Source organism: Hyperolius riggenbachi, chromosome 12, assembly GCF_040937935.1.
Source record: "Hyperolius riggenbachi isolate aHypRig1 chromosome 12, aHypRig1.pri, whole genome shotgun sequence".
Classification (NCBI taxonomy): domain Eukaryota; kingdom Metazoa; phylum Chordata; class Amphibia; order Anura; family Hyperoliidae; genus Hyperolius; species Hyperolius riggenbachi.
The window spans coordinates 8,425,677-8,446,719 of record NC_090657.1 but is presented as its reverse complement, the minus strand read 5'-3'; the positions used below and the strand labels follow the sequence as shown (position 1 = coordinate 8,446,719).

At 48.3% G+C, this 21,043-nt stretch overlaps 1 protein-coding gene across 1 annotated transcript in view; it reads left to right on the top strand.

Annotated features, from left to right (window-relative positions):
* The window catches only part of LOC137542331 (integrin alpha-IIb-like), a 157,037-nt gene that overhangs the window by 30,992 nt on the left and 105,002 nt on the right, over window positions 1–21,043 (top strand). The window contains exons 6-8 of the mRNA XM_068264157.1: window positions 3,103–3,146; window positions 4,637–4,682; window positions 13,386–13,499. Coding sequence (XP_068120258.1) covers window positions 3,103–3,146; window positions 4,637–4,682; window positions 13,386–13,499 — 204 coding nt within the window. The remainder of the gene's footprint in view (window positions 1–3,102; window positions 3,147–4,636; window positions 4,683–13,385; window positions 13,500–21,043) is intronic.

The window sequence follows — 21,043 nt, the reverse complement described above, 5'->3', positions numbered from 1 at the left end:
GCTCCCTGCCACCTGTCTGTGGCTCTGACTGCAGCCAGTCGCACAGAGGACAAAGAAGCAGCGCATGCTCTGGCCACTCTCACTCCCTGCCACCTGTTTGTGGCTCTGACTGCAGCTAGTCTCACAGAGGACAAAGAAGCAGCGCATGCTCTGGCCACTCTCACTCCCTGCCACCTGTTTGTAGCTCTGACTGCAGCCAGTCGCACAGAGGACAAAGAAGCAGCGTATGCTCTGGCCACTCGTGCTCCCTGTCACCTGTCTGTGGCTCCGAATGCAGCCAGTCACACAGAGGACAAAGAAGCAGTGCATGCTCTGGCCACTCACGCTCCCTGTCACCTGTTTGTGGCTCTGACTGCAGCCAGTCGCACAGAGGACAAAGAAGCAGCGCATGCTCTGGCCACTCGCGCTCCCTGTCACCTGTCTGTGGCTCTGACTGCAGCCAGTCGCACAGAGGACAAAGAAGCAGCGCATGCTCTGGCCACTCACGCTCCTTGTCACCTGTGTGTGGCTCTGACTGCAGCCAGTCGGACAGAGGACAAAGAAGCAGCGCATGTTCTGTCCACTCGCGCTCCCTGTCACCTGTCTGTGGCTCTGACTGCAGCCAGTCGCACAGAGGACAAAGAAGCAGCGCATGCTCTGGCCACTCGCGCTCCCTGCCACCTGTCTGTGGCTCTGACTGCAGCCAGTCGCACAGAGGATAAAGAAGCAGCGCATGCTCTGGCCACTCGCGCTCCCTGTCACCTGTCTGTTTCTCTGACTGCAGCCAGTCGCACAGAGGATAAAGAAGCAGCGCATGCTCTGGTCACTCGCGCTCCCTGCCACCTGTCTGTGGCTCTGACTGCAGCCAGTCTCACAGAGGACAAAGAAGCAGCGCATGCTCTGGCCACTCGCGCTCCCTGCCACCTGTCTGTGCCTCTGACTGCAGCCAGTCGCACAGAGGACGAAGAAGCAGCGCATGCTCTGGCCACTCACGCTTCCTGCCACCTGTTTGTGGCTCTGACTGCAGCCAGTTGCACAGAGGACAAAGAAGCAGCACATGCTCTGGCCACTCGCGCTCCCTGCCACCTGTATGTGGCTCTGACTGCAGCCAGTCGCACAGAGGACAAAGAAGCAGCGCATGCTCTGGCCACTCGCGCTCCCTGTCACCTGTTTGTGGCTCTGACTGCAGTCAGCCGCACAGAGGACAAAGAAGCAGCGCATGCTCTGCCCACTCACGCTTCCTGCCACCTGTTTGTGGCTCTGACTGCAGCCAGTTGCACAGAGGACAAAGAAGCAGCACATGCTCTGGCCACTCGCGCTCCCTGTCACCTGTTTGTGGCTCTGACTGCAGCCAGTCGCACAGAGGACAAAGAAGCAGCGCATGCTCTGGCCACTCGCGCTCCCTGCCACCTGTCTGTGGCTCCGACTGCAGCCAGTCGCACAGAGGACAAAGAAGCAGCGCATGCTCTGGCCACTCGCGCTCCCTGTAATTTCTCACTCCTGCCCAGATGTGCACAGCAACCAAGGCCGGTACAGTGTTATGCATTCTTGACAAGTACCGGTTATACATCAGTGTCATTTCTCAAATATGCATGCCCAGAACACGGCTGCTGTGCACATTCGGGCAGGAGCGCAAATTACAGGAATTATTTGCTGAATGGGGGGCAGAGCAGCACAACTGAAATGAGCCCATTCAAACCAGTGATCGCTAGTCAGAGTTGGACAAAATATTTTTTTTGGGGTGAGGGGGGGGGGGGCGCTTGGTGACAGCAGGCCTAGGGCACTGGAAAGTACAAATCCGGCCCTGTCCATCAACCTACAAACCCCCACCGAACAAGTGGGCTGGCTGTCCCAGCTGTCACTTCCTTTGACCATCATAGGTAACTACAGGTCCGTTAGCATTATGTAGCCAGAGGTACTCTCAATACTAAGTAGCTTGTGGTGCCCCTGACTGAAGGGAGATCTGGTCAGTGGAATGCTGAGAGCTGGGGGAGTAACCTCTCATATACACTCTCATCAGGACTCTGCATAGGGAGGGAGGGAGTGGAGGCACTCGGGGGGAAAGGAGTTTTCTGCCTTTCTATCCTCAGCTGCCTGTAGGCACGTGCCTACAGTGTCTTATGGTAAATTCGGCCCTGCTGATTGTGCATCCTCCTCACAGAATTACATGAACTTGTATTACTTAGACTACCACTCTTTGCTGAAGCCCGCACCACTGTTGAACACCCCAGCACACCGTATCCGCATTATAATACTGCAGTCTATGGTACTGCCGAAGGGAACGCCTGATGCCCGGCATCCCAAATCCCTGCTTCCTGCTGCAGTTGTGAAAAATATCTACAAAGTGATAAGGGTTACAGAGGGATCATTTGTAACAACAGATGGATCATTTATAACCAAAAAGGGAGGGAACATTTTAGATTTGTTTTTTCATTTGTAACACAAAGCTTTTTTTAGTACTGTTATCATATTGTTATCATTTATCTTAGAAAAATGTATTTAAGAGGACCCCAAGCAGAGCATAAGGAAATGGAAATCTGAACTTACCTGGGGCTTCCTCCAGCCCCCCCATAGCCTGCGAGGTCTCTCTGCATCCTATGGGTGCCCTCCGTACTCCCGCTAGCTGTTAGGTGCGTGACTTTGCCCAAAGTCCTGCACATGCACGGGTCGGCCACCTCGATCACGCACCCATCGCTATGGAGTATTGTGCACACCCGGCGACGGGTACATGATGGAGACCGACTGGCCACACATGCACAGTTGCGCGTGGCTTCAGGCGAGGTCCCGCACCTAATGGAGCCACCAGCAAGAGCACGGAGGGGAACCAGAGAATGCCGGGGGGCTACGGGGGGCTACGGGGGGCTGGAGGAAGCACCAGGTTAGTTCTGATTTCCATGCTCTGCTCGGGGTCCTTTTAAAACCTTATTTTACAATTTTGTAAAATTGAAAACAGATAAGTTTGGTCATAGACCATTATAACTTTATTTTAATCATTAGGTATGACTAGATTTCAGCTTGCTGGGCACACACCGGGGAGACATGTTCTGCAGATTTCTTGTAAGGCATGCATTCTAGTTATTTAGAGGAGTATATAATCCAGTCATTCTTTCTTCTCTCGTGCAGATAACCGTTTCTGCGAAGCTGGATTTAGCGCAGACATCAGTGAGGTGAGTTCACAATCCAAATTTCTGCATTGAAATGTAAACCTTTGCTAAAGTAAATGTATGCACTCGCCAAGTGCTTGGGAGCAACTGTAAACTTCTTATTTATGCGGTTATCGGAGCAGCCAATCATGGTGCAGCAATGCAACACATAAAATCATACAAAAGCCGAGCGCATCAGTCAAAACCAACCTTATCAGCCTATCCGACAGACTGTACACACGAGGATACTGTCGTCAGAACGGCCGCCCCGCGGGCGCGTCTGACGACCCGTCACTTGAAGGAATCAGGCGTGTGTCAGCACCTTTAGTTGTTGCTCACCAGAGATTGTCAATCAAATGCAAATAATTCCAAGTTGATGCAAATTTTATGGGAATATTATGCATCTTTAAAATGGCACAATCAAATGCCACATTGACTGCATTTAATTGATCCATGTTTAAGCTGCATAAAAAATCAAATTTGCTTTAGCTCAGAGTGATTTGCATTTGTTTGGCCATCTCCATTGCTCACATTAGACCCCAGAATGGGGAAAATGTGATCACTGTGTTTTTGGCCATGGTGGTGTGTTCCAAATATTTTTTTATACAACCAACAAAAGTATTCAATGGATGAGGGTGCTGGAGTGGAGGGTAAATGAGGAAGGAAGGCTAGAAAGGTCCCAGTTAAGCCCTAATTCCTTCTCCTCTTTGTAGTATGAGAAGGGCCTGAGGGCTATAAATTGTGGGGGAACATGTGGCTGCCGGCTGCTTTGGGGTGGTGGCAGCAAATACTGTGGGCACAGGGGTACAGCTGGCTGTCTACACTTGGAATTGTGTGTGTGTGTGGGGGGGGGGCGCTCCGGCCCACGTGGCGGTGATTGACAGTGACGCTCACGCAGGCTCAATACAGGCCCACGTGGCGTAGTGGTAAACCAAAAAAGAATCTGAAAATCCATCTGAAATCAAATTGGACATGTTGGAAATAATTGATCTGGCAGTAAATCTGCCAGAAAATCTCATAAGTGTATTGGGCATAACAGATCCCAAAAGGGTTCCAAGGAAGTCCATAAGATTTTTGCCATGTCTGTATTCAAGCAGAGTTGGAAAAAAAGATAAAAACAAAAACAAATCCCTATTCTCAGCTGAGCATTGTGCCTTACCACCTGGGCTTGCAATGTAACTCGCACATCTACAAAATGGATCAGAAGAAAAGAACATGAGCACAATACACAACGTTACAGCAAGTTTGTATTTTTGTTCAGCCAAGCAAGGCAATTTCGGCGTAGAAGAGTTTTTATTAAGTGAATGCATTATGCATATTGACAAGCTTTAGACGTCTATAAGTCCTTAATGCTAGTATTGGGTATGAGTGAACCACCAGGCCCTATAGTTTATATAAATAGTGTGTGTAAAATCTTAGTTCTGAGTTTTATAGCGAGAGTGTTAGTTACCCACTTACCTCCGGTTACTGTTTTGTGTATTCATATAATGATCCACTGTCTGTTTCCTCTGCAGGATGGTGATTTGTTAGTTGGAGCTCCTGGAGGAAATTACTTTCAAGGTGGGTATTCTGGGATGAGAAGATTTATTTACCTTTTTTTTTGTACAATACATTTTTATTAAGCATTTTTGAACTTTTTTTGTATTTGTATTGTGTTTTCAAAAACACAATACAAATACAAAAAAAGTACAAAAAGGGAAGAATCGGGTGGCTGAAGTACAGCAGATAGTTGTTACATGAAAATTGAGGCTGATGAACAAACTTAAGGTAGCCATACACTGGTTGATTTGCCATCCGATCGATCAACAGATAGATCCCTCTCTGATCGAATCTGATCAGAGACGGATCGTATGGCTGCCTTTACTGCAAACAGATTGTGAATCGATTTCAGCATGATGGAACGGGAACAATGTGAGCACACGGCAGGGAAGTTGAAATCTATGCCCTGGCAGGTCTAAGCAGACACAAACAGGGCATAGATTTCAACTAGCATCATCTGGAACTGGTTACAGGTGGCTATACATTACTCGATTTTGCAGGCTGATTGACATTACGATCTTATAATTTTATCGAATCGAGTGTGTGATTGTAGTCTATGCCAGTGGCGTGCAGATGAGGCCAGTGAATGTGGGATAGGAACACCCCAAAAGCCCTGGCTAGCTCCCTTTGCCCAGGCAGTGAGTGTCATCTGGATAAAGGTATGGGGCAGGGAGGAGGTTGAGAGAGGTAGACAGTAGGTGGTCATTAATGATACAATTATCTTTGCTGTTAGTGGGCCCAAGCAATTGTTTCTCAGACACTACCTCCCCCCCAGTACTATAGTGCCGGCAATGTAACACACCCAACTCACGCATAAGGTGGCCAAACACTTGCCGATTTTTCGTGTCTATATGCAGCAGATTCAAATCGGCTAGGAATCAATGCCTCAAAGATGGCTGATCGATCGTTGGTCTATCAAACGGGATGGAAGATATTGCTCAATTGGCACTGAGTCTGGAGCGCAGTGGTAGCAACATTTGATGTATGAATTGCAGATGTGCAGTTGGCAGTTAAGGCCCCGTTTACACTTAATCAGTTGGTACGCGTTTTTTTTTTCTTCTCCATAGCAGTGCATTGTGAAAAAGATTTCTGTTAAAACACGTTAAGGGCTCTTTCCCACTACAGCGATTGCTGAATCGCAAATCACTAGTGATTTTAAAATCGCTACGGTTTGCTAAATAACATAAGAATAGAGGTAGGTAATTTCCACTACCGCGATTCGTTTCTTACTAAATCGCGATAGGAAAACATGGCATTTACTTTGAAAATCAGATGACCTTTCAGTAATAACTGAGAGCAACTGATTAAGTGTAAACGGGGCCTAAGCCTCCTGTCATCTATCTGTCGGCAGGCCTTTTCCGGTGTCTTCTCCCGATCACTGCAGTGCTATTGCCTTTGTCTTCTCTCCCGGGGTACCTGTGACAAAGACTAGAGGTCCATTGTGTATGCCACCGGGCCTCTAGCGCAGTGTTTGTTATGGGACACACACAATAGAGAGAAGACACACGGAAGAGCGCCAAGCGAGGAAGCGCTGCGGCGGACAGGTAAGAGTACGCCTCCACTTGTCTCCACGACAGATCCACCAGGAGATTTCCCGCCCATCCCTGGGACACAAAGAACAGATCAAATTTAAATACCCCCTCCTACTTCCTACCTCCAGTGTTCTTCCAGTCCCTTGGATAGGACAAATGTAATTCCTGGACCTGCCCGGAGGTCCAGAGGGTTGCAGGGAAGCCATCTCCTGAGTGTGAAAGCGCATTCCACTAGGGCTGTCTCCTCTTCCTGGGCAGATTCTTCCTCGGTACTTCAAATCTGCAAAGCTGCCACATGGGTCTTAATGATACATTCCTAAAGCATTACCGTTTGGATCTACCAAGCAATCAAGATTTGGGTTTGAACGTAAGGTATGGTCTACCATAGTCCCGCCCTGAGGCAGGGGAGGACTGGGACCTTTTGGCCTGGGGGGAAACACAAACCAGAGGCCTGTTATCATGGCAGCCCCAGCCGAAATGACGTCACACACGCACCCCCCGTCGTATATGCCAGTAGTCACGTGGAGCGCCGATGCGGAAATACAGGCAACAAGTGCACATAATACATTTTGAGGGACAACGGTCGGGGTTTACGTCGTGTCTAACATTCGTGGTTATCGCATGCCGTGATTATCGCACCTGACAATCACATTGGCTTGAGATTTCCCAACATCTCAGATTGATACATTCAACCAATTTCCACCCAAAATTTTTATCCGATTCGATACTATCAAAACGGTTGGTCAATCGGATGTCCAGTCAACTGATGTATGGCCACTTTAATTCCCCAAAGCTCATTCTTCCCCCCCTTCCCCCCCCACTTATGTCCTCCCCTTCACCACTGTAGGTGGCCATACACTCGTCAGATTAGCAGCAGATAGATCATCAGATAGATTTCTTACTAGGATTAGAATTCCAAAAGAATCTGTCTGTAACAATTGATGCATGTATGGCCAGCTTTAGATGATGGTTTCTAATAACAAGATTGGAGAGAGAAGGCAAAGCAGGTGGTTTTGGTGCACGGTGCCAGGACTGTGGAGTAGAGTTGGGCCGAACCTCTGATTTTAGGTTCGCGAACCGGGTTCGCGAACTTCCGCGGAAGGTTCGGTTCGCGTTAAAGTTCGCGAACCGCAATAGACTTCAATGGGGATGCGAACTTTGAAAAAAAAAAAATTATGCTGGCCACAAAAGTGATGGAAAAGATGTTTCAAGGGGTCTAACACCTGGAGGGGGGCATGGCGGAGTGGGATACACGCCAAAAGTCCCCGGGAAAAATCTGGATTTGACGCAAAGCAGCGTTTTAAGGGCAGAAATCACATTGAATGCTAAATGACAGGCCTAAAGTGCTTTAAAACATCTTGCATGTGTATACATCAATCAGGTAGTGTAATTAAGGTACTGCTTCACACTGACACACCAAACTCACCGTGTAACGCACCGCAAACAGCTGTTTGTGTAGTGACGGCAGTGGCGGGTTCACTGAACAGGAATACAGTGGTGGGTTCACTGAACAGGTATGCAGTGGTGGGTTCACTGAACAGGTATGCAGTGGTGGGTTCACAGAACAGGTATGCAGTGGTGGGTTCACAGAACAGGTATGCAGTGGTGGGTTCACAGAACAGGTATGCAGTGGCAGGTTCACTGAACAGGTATGCAGTGGCGGGTTCACAGAACAGGTATGCAGTGGTGGGTTCACAGAACAGGTATGCAGTGGTGGGTTCACAGAACAGGTATGCAGTGGTGGGTTCACAGAACAGGTATGCAGTGGTGGGTTCACAGAACAGGTATGCAGTGGTGGGTTCACTGAACAGGTATGCAGTGGCGGGTTCACTGAACAGGTATGCAGTGGCGGGTTCACAGAACAGGTATGCAGTGGTGGGTTCACAGAACAGGTATGCAGTGGTGGGTTCACAGAACAGGTATGCAGTGGTGGGTTCACAGAACAGGTATGCAGTGGTGGGTTCACAGAACAGGTATGCAGTGGTGGGTTCACAGTACAGGTATGCAGTGGTGGGTTCACAGAACAGGTATGCAGTGGCAGGTTCACAGTACAGGTATGCAGTGGTGGGTTCACTGAACAGGTATGCAGTGGTGGGTTCACTGAACAGGTATGCAGTGGTGGGTTCACTGAACAGGTATGCAGTGGTGGGTTCACAGAACAGGTATGCAGTGGTGGGTTCACTGAACAGGTATGCAGTGGTGGGTTCACTGAACAGGTATGCAGTGGTGGGTTCACAGAACAGGTATGCAGTGGCAGGTTCACAGTACAGGTATGCAGTGGTGGGTTCACTGAACAGGTATGCAGTGGTGGGTTCACAGAACAGGTATGCAGTGGTGGGTTCACAGAACAGGTATGCAGTGGTGGGTTCACAGAACAGGTATGCAGTGGTGGGTTCACAGAACAGAACAGGTATGCAGCCAGGAACAAGCTAAGCCTAACTAATCTTTCCCTATGAGAGACAGTCTGCAGCAGCTCGTCCTACTCTCACTAATGCAGGCACACGAGTGACCGTAATGGCCGCGGCTGCATGCCTTTTATAAGGGGGGGAGTGGCTCCAGGGGCTAGTGTAGCCTAATTGGCTACACTGGGCCTGCTGACTGTGATGTAGAGGGTCAAAGTTGACCCTCATGGTGCATTATGGGGCGAACCGAACTTCCGCAAAAGTTCGCCTGCGGGACGCGAACGCGAACCACTGAAGAAAGCGTGGAACCGTTCGCAGGCGAACCGTTCGGCCCAACTCTACTGTGGAGTCGGTACAAAAATCTTCCGACTCCAACTCCTCAGTTTATGAAACCACCGACTCCGACTCCAGGTACCCAAAATGGCTCCGATTCCGACACCTCGACTCCGACTCCTTAGTTTAATACTTACCAGGGCTGTGGATTTTGTACAAAAATCATCTGACTCCCGACTCCGACTCCTGAGTTTATAAAATCTCCGACTTCGGGTACCCAAAATTGCTCTGACTCCTACTCCGTGACTCCTACTCCGAATCCACAGCCCTGCACCGGTTACCCAAACCAAGAGCCCCATAGCAGCAATAATAACTGCGCGGGGAGTGTAAGGGTAATTCGGGGCTGAGGTGATCGCCGTACCCCAAATTACACCTCCCTCTGAGTTGCAACAAATCGGAGGGGGAATAATATTTAACACTGCCAGGGAATTTAGTGGCAGCAGGAAGAGCCGTCATTCGGCGCTCCCAGCGCCCAACTTACCCGCAGCGTACAAATACTAAGGGCTCAGACACACTATAAGCACTTTTATGAGCTTTTAGCCATCAGAGCTTTCTGAGAGATTTTTAAAAAGAGCTCCCATTGACTTACATTAAAATCATGGTAAAATCATGATCACAGTAAAATCCCTCAGAAAAGCGCTTATAGTGTGTCTGTGCTCTTATGCAGAGAAGGGGAGAAACAGTGAGGAGAGAAAAGCTGAAAGAGAAGGAAAAAGATAGTTAAGTGACAAGACAATATGTTCTGTACAGCGCTGCGGAAGATGGCGGCGCTATATAAATACTAAATAATAATAACAATAATTTGCCTCACCAGAATTGCACTTTTATTTAGCTTTCCTGTATGACAAGAAGACACAGCCAGCACTAGGGGAAGAGGGAAACAAAGGTGAATGAAGGAGGCTGGTGCACACCAAGAGGTCTTCTGAGCGTTTTTCAAATCGTCAGAAATTTGAAAAGCGCTTGGCTAATGTTACCCTATGACGGTGTTCTCACAGCAGCGTTGTGATTTTTTTCAAAATCGCAAACACGTTAGCAATTTTTGGAGCGAGTCATTCAAAAATCGCTCTGAAAATCATTTCACAAAATCGCACTCGCAAATTGCTAGCAATTGCTATTGTTATTTTGTCGTGCACTAGCCCAGAGAGAGGAGGAGTGCAGAGAGGCTGAGAATAGCCTGAGATGGAGCAGAGAGCTTATCTGTATTACAGTCCCACATCACACAAAGGCTACTTGCCTGTAATAGGACTCCTGTCCCTGCCAGTCTCTCACACAAGTCAGAAAGCAGCCCTACTGGAGTCTCGGGACTGTCAAAAAAGTTTCAACTTGTTTAACGCCTTATCCACACATGCAGTCATTATAACAGGCAAGCTCTGCATCATGCTGTGTATATTTACCATCTTGCCTGCCCTCTAATTGCCTTATAACCACAAACCTGAATACACCAGACTCCAGACCAGCCCTAAATCACTGAATGAAAGGCGGCCTGGGGGGAGATTGCCCCCCTTCCCCCCTGGCCATTCCGTCCTTGCCCTGAGGGGAGGTAATATTGTATATCTTCTCCTGGTGGACCTGTCATGGAGGCAAGTGGAAGCCAATAATTACTCTTACTGGTAATTAGATTTCCACGTAGCCTCCACGATAGGTGGAGGCAACCCACCCATAAGACAAACGGTAAGTCTTCTACTGATACAAGGTGATATTCTAGACATTGGAGGTAGGAAGTAGGAGGTGGTATTTAAATAGATCTGTTCTTCCTGTCCCAGGGATGGGCGGGGTAATCTCCTGGTGGACCTGTCGTGGAGGCTCTGTGGAAATCCAATTACCGGTAAGAGTAATTATTGGTTTTGCTGCCAATTGTCAACACGGCTGGGAGTGGCTGGGAGTGGCTGGGAGAGGCTGCTGTGAGATGGTAGGAAGCAGTGGCGTAGCAATGGTGATAGCCGCCATAGCGTTGCTATGGGGCCCCACGGCAGCCCTACGTCACAGGGGGCCCGCAGCTACCTGTCCTGAGAGGACTTTTTTTTTTTGTTTATTTTTATTTTCGCCGGCTGGCCGGCCTGGGCCCCCCTCCCTCACCTCGGCGCCCCTCCCCCTCCCGCCTCATCTCGGGTCCCCCCTCCCCCGCCTCACCTTGGGTCCCCCCTCGCCTCACCTCGGGTCCCCCCTCAGCGGCGAGAGAGCGGCATATACAGAAAGCCCCGGCGGGGTAAACAGCCGCTAGAGGTTCAGCTGCCTCCGGGCTACGGTGTCTCCTCTGTATTGCTGCTCGCACCGCTTCCTGGTTTATTGCGAGCAGCAATACAGTGGGGACACCGTAGTCCAGGAGGCAGCTGAACCTCTAGCGGCTGATTACCCCGCCGGAGCTTCCTGTATATGCCGCTTTCTCGCTGCTGAGGGGGGACCCAAGGTGAGGCGGGGGGTGGGGGGCGCCGAGGTGAGGGAGGGGGGCCCCGGCCGGCCAGCCGGCGAAAATAAACAACAACAAAAAAGTCCTCTCAGGACAGGTAGCTGCGGGCCCCCTGTGATGTAGGGCTGCCGTGGGGCCATCTCTCGCCGCTGATGGAAGGAGGGGGGACCCCAGGTGAGGCAGGGGGTTAAGGGTCGGGCCCCTAAGCTACCCCACTAACTACTCAGCTACCTCCCCTCCCACCCGGCTACCTAACTGCCCACCCTGCCACCCGGCTACCTAACTGCCCACCCGGCTACCTAACTGCCCACCCTGCCACCTAACTGAGGCTACCTAACTGTAGGCTACCTAACTGCCCACCCTGCCACCTAACTGAGGCTACCTAACTGCCCACCCTCCCATCCGGCTACCTAACTGCCCACCCTGCCACCTAACTGAGGCTACCTAACTGCCCACCCTCCCACCCGGCTACCTAACTGCCCACCCTGCCACCTAACTGAGGCTACCTAACTGCCCACCCTCCCACCCGGCTACTTAACTGCCCACCCGGCTACCTAACTGCCCACCTGGCTACCTAACTGCCCACCCTGCCACCTAAATGAGGCTACCTAACTGCCCACCCTCCCACCCAGCTACCTAACTGCCCACCCGGCTACCTAACTGCCCACCCGGCTACCTATCTGCCTACCCTGCCACCCAGCTACCTAACTGCCCACCCGGCTACCTAACTGCCCACCCAGCTACCTAACTGCCTACCCTGCCACCCAGCTACCTATCTGCCTACCCTGTTACCTATCTGCCTACCCTGCCACCCAGCTACCTAACTGCCCACCCAGCTACCTATCTGCCTACCCTGCCACCCAGCTACCTAACTGCCCACCCGGCTACCTAACTGCCCACCCTGCCACCCGACTACCTAACTTCCCACCCGGCTACCTAACTGCGCACCCTTCTACCTAACTTCCCACCCGGCTACCTAACTGCCCACCCGTCTACCTATTTGCCTACCCTCCCACCCGTCTACCTATCTGCCTACCCTCCCACCCAGCTACCTTACTGCCTACCCAGTGCAGTGCCTGCACCGCAAATAGTGTGCCAGCCTGCCCAACCACCCTCCCTCCAGGTAATTAATGTTAGCCCACTATAGACCTAACTACATATACTGCATTTTGTGGTGAAATCAGGCGACAATCTGATTGCATTTTGTGGGGAAATTTGGCGACAATCTGATTGCAATTTGTGGGGAAATCTGCCAACAATCTGGTTGCATTTTGTGTGAAAATCTGCCGACAATCTGGTTGCATTTTGTGGGGAAATCTGCCGACAATCTGGTTGCATATTATGGGGAAATCTGCCGACAATCTGGTTGCATATTGTGTGGAAATCTACCGACAATCTGGTTGCATATTGTGTGGAAATCTGCCAACAATCTGGTTGCATTTTGTTGGGAAATCTTCCGACAATCTGGTTGCATATTGTAGGGAAATCTGCCGACAATCTGGTTGCATATTGTGTGGAAATCTGCCGACAATCTGGTTGCATATTGTGTGGAAATCTGCCGACAATTTGGTTGCATATTGTGTGGAAATCTGCCGACAATCTCGTTGCATTTTGTTGGGAAATCTGCCGACAATCTGGCTGCATATTGTAGGGAAATCTGCCAACAATCTGGTTGCATATTGTAGGGAAATCTGCCGACAATCTGGTTGCACATTGTAGGGAAATCTGCGAACAATCTGGTTGCATGATGTTTGGGTGTGAGGTCCGAGGTCCATGGGGTTGGAGGGCATAATTTTTTTTTGCTATGGGGCCCAGTCATTTCTAGCTACGCCCCTGGTAGGAAGGAACCCTTTAGAATCGCTGCCTCTGTTACTGGAGAACTCTTCCCCATATATCCTCTGATCCAGGGGCCCCAGCGCAGTTGTAACTTCTACATCCCTAAATCTTATGCTACAAATCAGGTGGTTCACTTTCCAATAAATAGATTTTGTCTTCTACAGTTTTCTTCTCTCATGTTACTGCTACCTGAATTATTTTTTTTCTTCTCCAGGCCTCTATTTTGAAATTCCTCTCTCTGACATTCCAGAAGAGTCTGGGAAAACAATACAGAATTTTGGTGATCTGAAAAGGTTAAATGACCGGATCAATTTTAACGCCACTAAAGGTATGAAATATATACACTAGAAAGAGTGCGGGATAAAAGTTACAGTTAAACCAACTGTGTTCTGTCAGCGATAATGTGTAATGAGGTTGCCGATATTTGAATCTAAGCATGCTATATCCAGGTATAGGAAGCAGGAAATTTGGGCGCATGAGGCAGGTGGACAAAAAGGGCGCCGCCATTGACTCCCATAATAAATATCGTTTAATCGGCGCCCAACAGGAAAAAAGGGCGACCGTGATAATTTATGTTTCCCAACTTCGACACATAAAATAATACTTATTTATAGTTTTAAGTTAAATAGTAATGTAATATTTAAATAATCACTTTTCATACATCATTATTTTCAACATATAAAGCCGTCAACAAATAAATCGTAATATACTTTTTTTTATTAACACTCTGTAAAACATTATTATCCACCAAATAAACTGCGCAACAACAAAATCATAATATATCATTTTTCACACTTAATACTTATAAAACACTATTATCCATCTGATAAACCGAGCAATAGCTAAATCTGACGAATAATGGTTACAAACATACTAAACATCTATCGTATTTAACTAAAACGTTATTCAAAATGTTATCACTTACTCTTATTATTATCTATATAATCAAGCGATCAGTAAGTACATTGTAATATATTTTTTACAGTCTCTAGTTGTAAAACATTATTATTCACACAATAAAGCGATCACTAAGAGGAGGATTTAGGGTTAGGCACCACCAGGGGGATCTTAGGGTTAGGCACCACAAGGGGGGGTCTTAGGTTTAGGCACCACCAGGGGGGTCTTAGGGTTAGGCACCACCAGGGGGATCTTAGGGTTAGGCACCACCAGGGGGGTCTTAGGGTTAGGCACCACCAGGGGGGTCTTAGGGTTAGGCACCACCAGGGGGGTCTTAGGGTTAGGCACCACCAGGGGGGTCTTAGGGTTAAGCACCACCAGGGGGATCTTAGGGTTAGGCACCACCAGGGGGGTCTTAGGGTTAGGCACCACCAGGGGGGGGGGTCTTAGGGTTAGGCACCACCAGGGGAGATTTAGGGTTAGGCACCACCAGGGGGTCTTAGGGTTAGGCACCACCAGGGGGATCTTGGGGTTAGGCACCACCAGGGGAGATTTAGGGTTAGGCACCACAAGGGGGGTCTTAGGGTTAGGCACCACCAGGGGAGATTTAGGGTTAGGCACCACTAGGGGAGATTTAGGGTTAGGCACAACCAGGGGGGGGTCTAGGAGTTAGGGATAGGTAAAGGAAGGGTTCTGTGTGAGAGTACGATTAGGTTTAGTTGTAGTTAAATGTTAGTAATATTTACTAATGTTTTACTACAGTAATTATGAACGTACTTATATTTTTTTATGATTTGATTTTTTGAAATATGTGAATTAAGTTTAATCTGTACTAAATGACTGAGAAAGAAGGAAAGGAACAGCATATTTATATGTATGCATGCCACTGTACATACACACGTCTATCTCATCATGTCAGCTGTTACTTAAAGAGACACTGAAGCCAGTTTAAAAATGGCTTTTTACCTTTTATTTATGTGAGCCATGTTTGCCCCTGCTAAAACGCAGCTATCCCTGGGGCACACTGCGGGGAGCGCTTCCGTGAGAGGCAGAGCTTTTGGCTGTAGCTCTGCCTCTACACGCGTCTATCAGCGCGTATCTCCGCCTCTCCCCGCCCCTCTCAGTCTTCCTTCACAGAGAGGGTCGGGGAGAGGCGGAGATCCGCAGGCAGATTGACTCCAGTAGAGGCAGAGCTGCAGCTGAAAGCTCTGCCTCCCGGGGCAGCAAAATCCACGACCAAGTAATGTGTGGATTTTGCACAGGGGATTTGGGGGGTAAAGACCCCTCATTCTGCTGCGGGATAGCGGCGTTTTTGAACAGGGGCAAACATGCCTCACGTATATAAAAGGTAAAAATACATTTTTAAACTGGCTTCAGTGTTTTTTTAAATGGAACCTAAAGCGCTAAGGTCCCCAGTTTAACTTACCTGGGGCTACTTCCAGTCCCCTGTAGTCTTCCTGGTCACTCACTGTCCTTCTGCTCTTCTCCCTTCAGCTGCTGTGCCCCTCCAAGATCTGCAGGTCCAGCCACATGCTGCATATGCCTCGAAGGCGCTCCTGTGGCCAGGAGTGTTCTGTGTTTACCCTCTCTGAAAAGATTGCAACTGCTCATGCTCAGAATGCATCTGGCCGCAGGTGTGCGATCGAGGCATTCACTGCTCGGGCCGGCCAATGCGCAGTCGCCCATGACTGGCTCAGTCGGTCACATATTGAAGTTGGACAACGACTAGAGGAGGCTGGAAGAAGCCCCTGGTAAATTAAACTGGGGACCATAGTGTTGTTTTAGGAACGCTGTAAAGGACAACTGAAGTGTCTGGCAGCCCTGCTGTTCTATTTGGCTGCAGTAGTGTCTGAATAACATCAGAAACAAGCACGCAGCTAATCTTGTTAAATCTGACAATAATGTCAGAAACCCCTAATCTATGCATTTGAGAAGACATCTGCACTCCGTGGTGTAGGAGGTGTGCAGAGTACAGGATAATCAAATCATAGAACCAGCAAGAAAAAGAAGCAAACTGTACATAATTACTGCACAACCATATAGAATGTACAAATAATACATTTTATTGAACCCCAGAAAAACAAATAAAATCAATTAAGAACCAGCAGAGAAAACCTGTTTAGATACAGACTAACCAGCAAGCTCATGGTGAACCAGAACTCGTTGGGGGCTGTTTAGATACATGATAATGTCAAACAAATAACAAAGCACCTCACCTTCAATGATAACTAGTAATCTGCGCTGCTAACACACTTAACTTGGGTAACAGTAAATTCGGGCGCCTGAGGCTAGTGGACAAATCGGGCGCCGCCATTCACTCCTATAATAAATATCGTTTAATGGGCGCCCGATAGGAAAAAAGGGCGCCGGAGAAAAATAACGTTTTAAAAGCGGCGCCCGGAGACTTAATGTTTTATTACTGCTTCTCATGATTACACATTATTTAATGATTTATACATTTTTAAATATTATTTTTAAACGAAAAACAGTACAATATTTTTTTCAAACATTATTTTTAAACGAAAAACAGTACATTTTTTTTTTACATTATTTTTAAACGAAAAAACCAACAGGGGGGTCTTAGGTTTAGGCACCAACAGGGGGGTCTTAGGTTTAGGCACCAACAGGGGGGTCTTAGGTTTAGGCACCAACAGGGGGTCTTAGGTTTAGGCACCAAAAGGGGGGTCTTAGGTTTAGCCACCAACAGGGGGGTCTTAGGTTTAGGCACCAACAGGGGGTCTTAGGTTTAGGCACCAACAGGGGGGTCTTAGGTTTAGGCACCAACAGGGGGGTCTTAGGTTTAGGCACTAACAGGGGGGTCTTAGGTTTAGGCACCAACAGGGGGGTCTTAGGTTTAGGCACTAACAGGGGGGTCTAGGGGTTAGGGGTAGGTACAGGGAGGGTTACTTAGGCACCAACAGGGGGGGTCTTAGGTTTAGGCATCAACAGGGGGGTCTAGGGGTTAGGGGTAGGTACAGGGAGGGTTACTTAGTAATTTTTTTTTTAAACGTTATTATACGTTTCACTATTTAAACGAAAGATTAACGTTTTTACAATTGCCGATTTAATGCACATTATTTAATGATTTATAACTTTATAAAACATTAATTTTAAACGAAATACAGTACAATACATTTTTAAACGTTATCCATGCTTATCGTTAAAAACCCGGCGCCCTTTTTTCCCAGCGCCCCTTTTTAACGTACGCCTTAACTTGGGGTTCAAATAATGAGCCCCAAGTATAAAGTGACGACCCGGGTCACTGCACTGGCTACCAGTAGAATGGAGAATACTCTTCAAGATTGGACTGCTGACATTCAAAACAGTGCACAATCTGGTCCCTAGATACATGAAGGACTTGCTGAAGCTGCCCCACACCTCTCACAACCTCAGATCAGCAAGTTCTATAAACTTGGTCACTCCCAGAGTGCACCTCAAATCCTTTGGAGACAGAGCTTTCTGTCATGCTGCCCCTACCCTTTGTAACTCCCTACCACACCCAGTAAAGACAGCCCCATCCCTGGAGTTATTCAAATCCAGACTGAAAAGCCACCTGTTTAGCCTGGCATTTCCAGACTTATAGAACTCTTCTTCTGTTCCACGACTTATCAATCATCCAATTATTGGTCGGAGCCATGCTTATGCGCTTTGAGTCCTACGTGAGAAAAGCGCTTTACAAATGTTATTTGTTGTTGAAATAAAGTGACAAGTGCCTGACAGTTATATAAGTGCTAGTGCTCAAAAAGGGAAGTTGTGAAACCAAAGTATGATCACAGGGTTGCAGAGAGTATATGCTCACAACCATGGCCGTGCCTGGGCGGGTGCTGCGGGTGCATTGCACCCAGGTGCCGTTCGGCCGCCGCTCACCCCCTCTGGCCGCCACTCCCCCCCTCTAGCCGCCGCTCCCTCCCCCCCCTCTAGCGCGTCAGGCGCCCACTCTTACTGGTCGGGTCGCCCGCTGATCCTGAGGTCTGACACTGCAAGGTGAGGGGGGAGCGGCGGCTAGAGGGGGGGGGTCCCTTCTTTCACTGCCTAAATGGCTCCCTGTCACTACCTAAAGGGGCCCCTGTCACTCACTACCTAAAGGGCTCCCTGTCACTCACTACCTAAAGGGGTCCCTGTCACTCACTACCTAAAGGGGTCCCTGTCACTCACTACCTAAAGGGCTCCCTGTCACTCACTACCTAAAGTGGTCCCTGTTACTCACTGCCTAAAGGGCTCCCTAACACTCACTACCTAAAGGGGGTCCCTGTCACTCACTACCTAAAGGGGGTCCCTGTCACTCACTACCTAAAGGGGGTCCCTGTCACTCACTACCTAAAGGGGGTCCCTGTCACTCACTACCTAAAGGGTTCCCTGTCACTCACTACCTAAAGGGGGTCCAGGCTGGCTACATATACTGGGAACACTGGCTGTTTGTCATTATGTGCATTTACTCGTGAAAAGCGGTCTCTTATTATGTGCATTTACTCGTGAAAAGCGGTCTCTTATTATGTGCATTTACTGGTGAAAATCGCTTTCTTATTATGTGCATTTACTGGTGAAAAGCGGTCTCTTATTAGGTGCATTTACTGGTGAAAAGCGGTCTCTTATTATGTGCATTTACTGGTGAAAAGCTGTCTCTTATTATGTGCATTTACTCGTGAAAAGCGGTCTATTATTATGTGCATTTGCTGGTGAAAAGCTGTCTCTTATTATGTGCATTTGCTGGTGAAAAGCGGTCTCTTATTATGTGCATTTGCTGGTGAAAAGCTGTCTCTTATTATGTGCATTTACTGGTGAAAAGCTGTGTCTCATTATGTGCATTTACTGGTGAAAATCGCTTTCTTATTATGTGCATTTGCTGGTGAAAAGCGGTCTCTTATTATGTGCATTTGCTGGTGAAAAGCGGTCTCTTATTATGTGCATTTGCTGGTGAAAAGCGGTCTCTTATTATGTGCATTTGCTGGTGAAAAGCGGTCTCTTATTATGTGCATTTGCTGGTGAAAAGCGGTCTCTTATTATGTGCATTTGCTGGTGAAAAGCGGTCTCTTATTATGTGCATTTGCTGGTGAAAAGCGGTCTCTTATTATGTGCATTTGCTGGTGAAAAGCGGTGTCTTATTATGTGCATTTGCTGGTGAAAAGCGGTCTCTTATTATGTGCATTTGCTGGTGAAAAGCGGTCTCTTATTATGTGCATTTGCTGGTGAAAAGCGGTCTCTTATTATGTGCATTTGCTGGTGAAAAGCGGTCTCTTATTATGTGCATTTGCTGGTGAAAAGCGGTCTCTTATTATGTGCATTTGCTGGTGAAAAGCGGTGTCTTATTATGTGCATTTGCTGGTGAAAAGCGGTCTCTTATTATGTGCATTTGCTGGTGAAAAGCGGTCTCTTATTATGTGCATTTGCTGGTGAAAAGCGGTCTCTTATTATGTGCATTTGCTGGTGAAAAGCGGTCTCTTATTATGTGCATTTGCTGGTGAAAAGCGGTCTCTTATTATGTGCATTTGCTGGTGAAAAGCGGTCTCTTATTATGTGCATTTGCTGGTGAAAAGCGGTCTCTTATTATGTGCATTTGCTGGTGAAAAGCGGTCTCTTATTATGTGCATTTGCTGGTGAAAAGCTGTCTGTCATTATGTGCATTTACTGGTGAAACGCTGTCTCTTTTATGTGCATTTAGTGGGGACATTTTGTCAGTAAAAATAATCTTTTGTCAGTAAATTTTTAGGTATTTGTCAGTAAAAATAACGTGAAAGGTTGGCAACACTGGCAGGCTGCGCGGCACAACGGGAAAGATACAGGCAGTCCACCTCACGCTTGGGCTTGGCGGGGGGAGGAGCCAACGACAGCACGCGAGAGTAGGGTGGCCGCAGGCAGCCATAAATACGCAGTGTGTGACTGTGTCGCACTCGCAGAGCCTCTCAGCCTGAGTCAGTCCAGAGACTAGCAGACTCGCAGGAAGCCAAAGCCAGCCAGGAGCAAGCCCATGAAGGAGGGGTAGGAATGGGGTATCACATGCATGCGTAAAGAGGTAGGTGTGGGTGTGATTAGGCAGGACATGGGTGTGGTTATGTGGTTGGGCGCGGCTAATTTAACCACTCCCATAGGCGCCAGAGAAAATCTTGCACCCAGGTGCCAGGCACCCCAGGCTCACCCCTGCACACAACAAGACCATTAAATTATATAGGTGTACAACCATATGATGTGACAGGCGTGACAGATAAAGGTTGGCATTGGCAAGTATACTACACTGGTTCAGAGATTGCACAGTGGAGAGGGATAAGGCAGCGATATATCCAGGTGGAGGGAGGCGCAGGAACGCTCAGCTCCCATTTTAATCCATTTTGGAATAAGGCTGTAACAAAATGTGTAAACATTGATGCACCGTGAATACTTTCCAGAAGCACTGTGTATATACATAAATCTGTAGATCAGTCCTGAAAGAGGGACAAAGGTGGGAGATAGAGAGGGACAAAGAAATTTAGTTTTCAAAGAGTCCCAAGTCCTCCTCCTGTCCATCAATCCAGCAGTGGGACCCTCAGAATTTTGCAGCCGCACTGCGCAGGCCATCGGTGGAGTAGCAAGGAGCCATGACACAGGCTCGGTGTAAGCAACCAAGCTTGTTTGGCTCCGTGCTACTGGGCAGGAGCGAGCTGTCTGCGTCTGAGCAGTGCAGCCGAGCTCCCTCAACAAGCCCTTGTTGATGACTTTCTGGGGAGCCCCAGTGCTGGAACGATGAGGTGGAGGGAGATGAGGAAGCCTCTTGATTATCCAGAGGCTTCCACTACTTAGGTAAGTACACATTTGGGGCACTTTAACCACTTAATGACAAGCTGACTTATAAAAACGTCCTGCTAGAGCCTCTTAATGGCTCCAGGACGTTTTTATAAGTCAGACAGTGCTGCTGCTACTGTGCGCATGTGCACGCTCCCGTGCGCGCATTCCCGTGAAAATAGTGAAAAAAAAAATACACCTTTATTTACAAATACTATATTG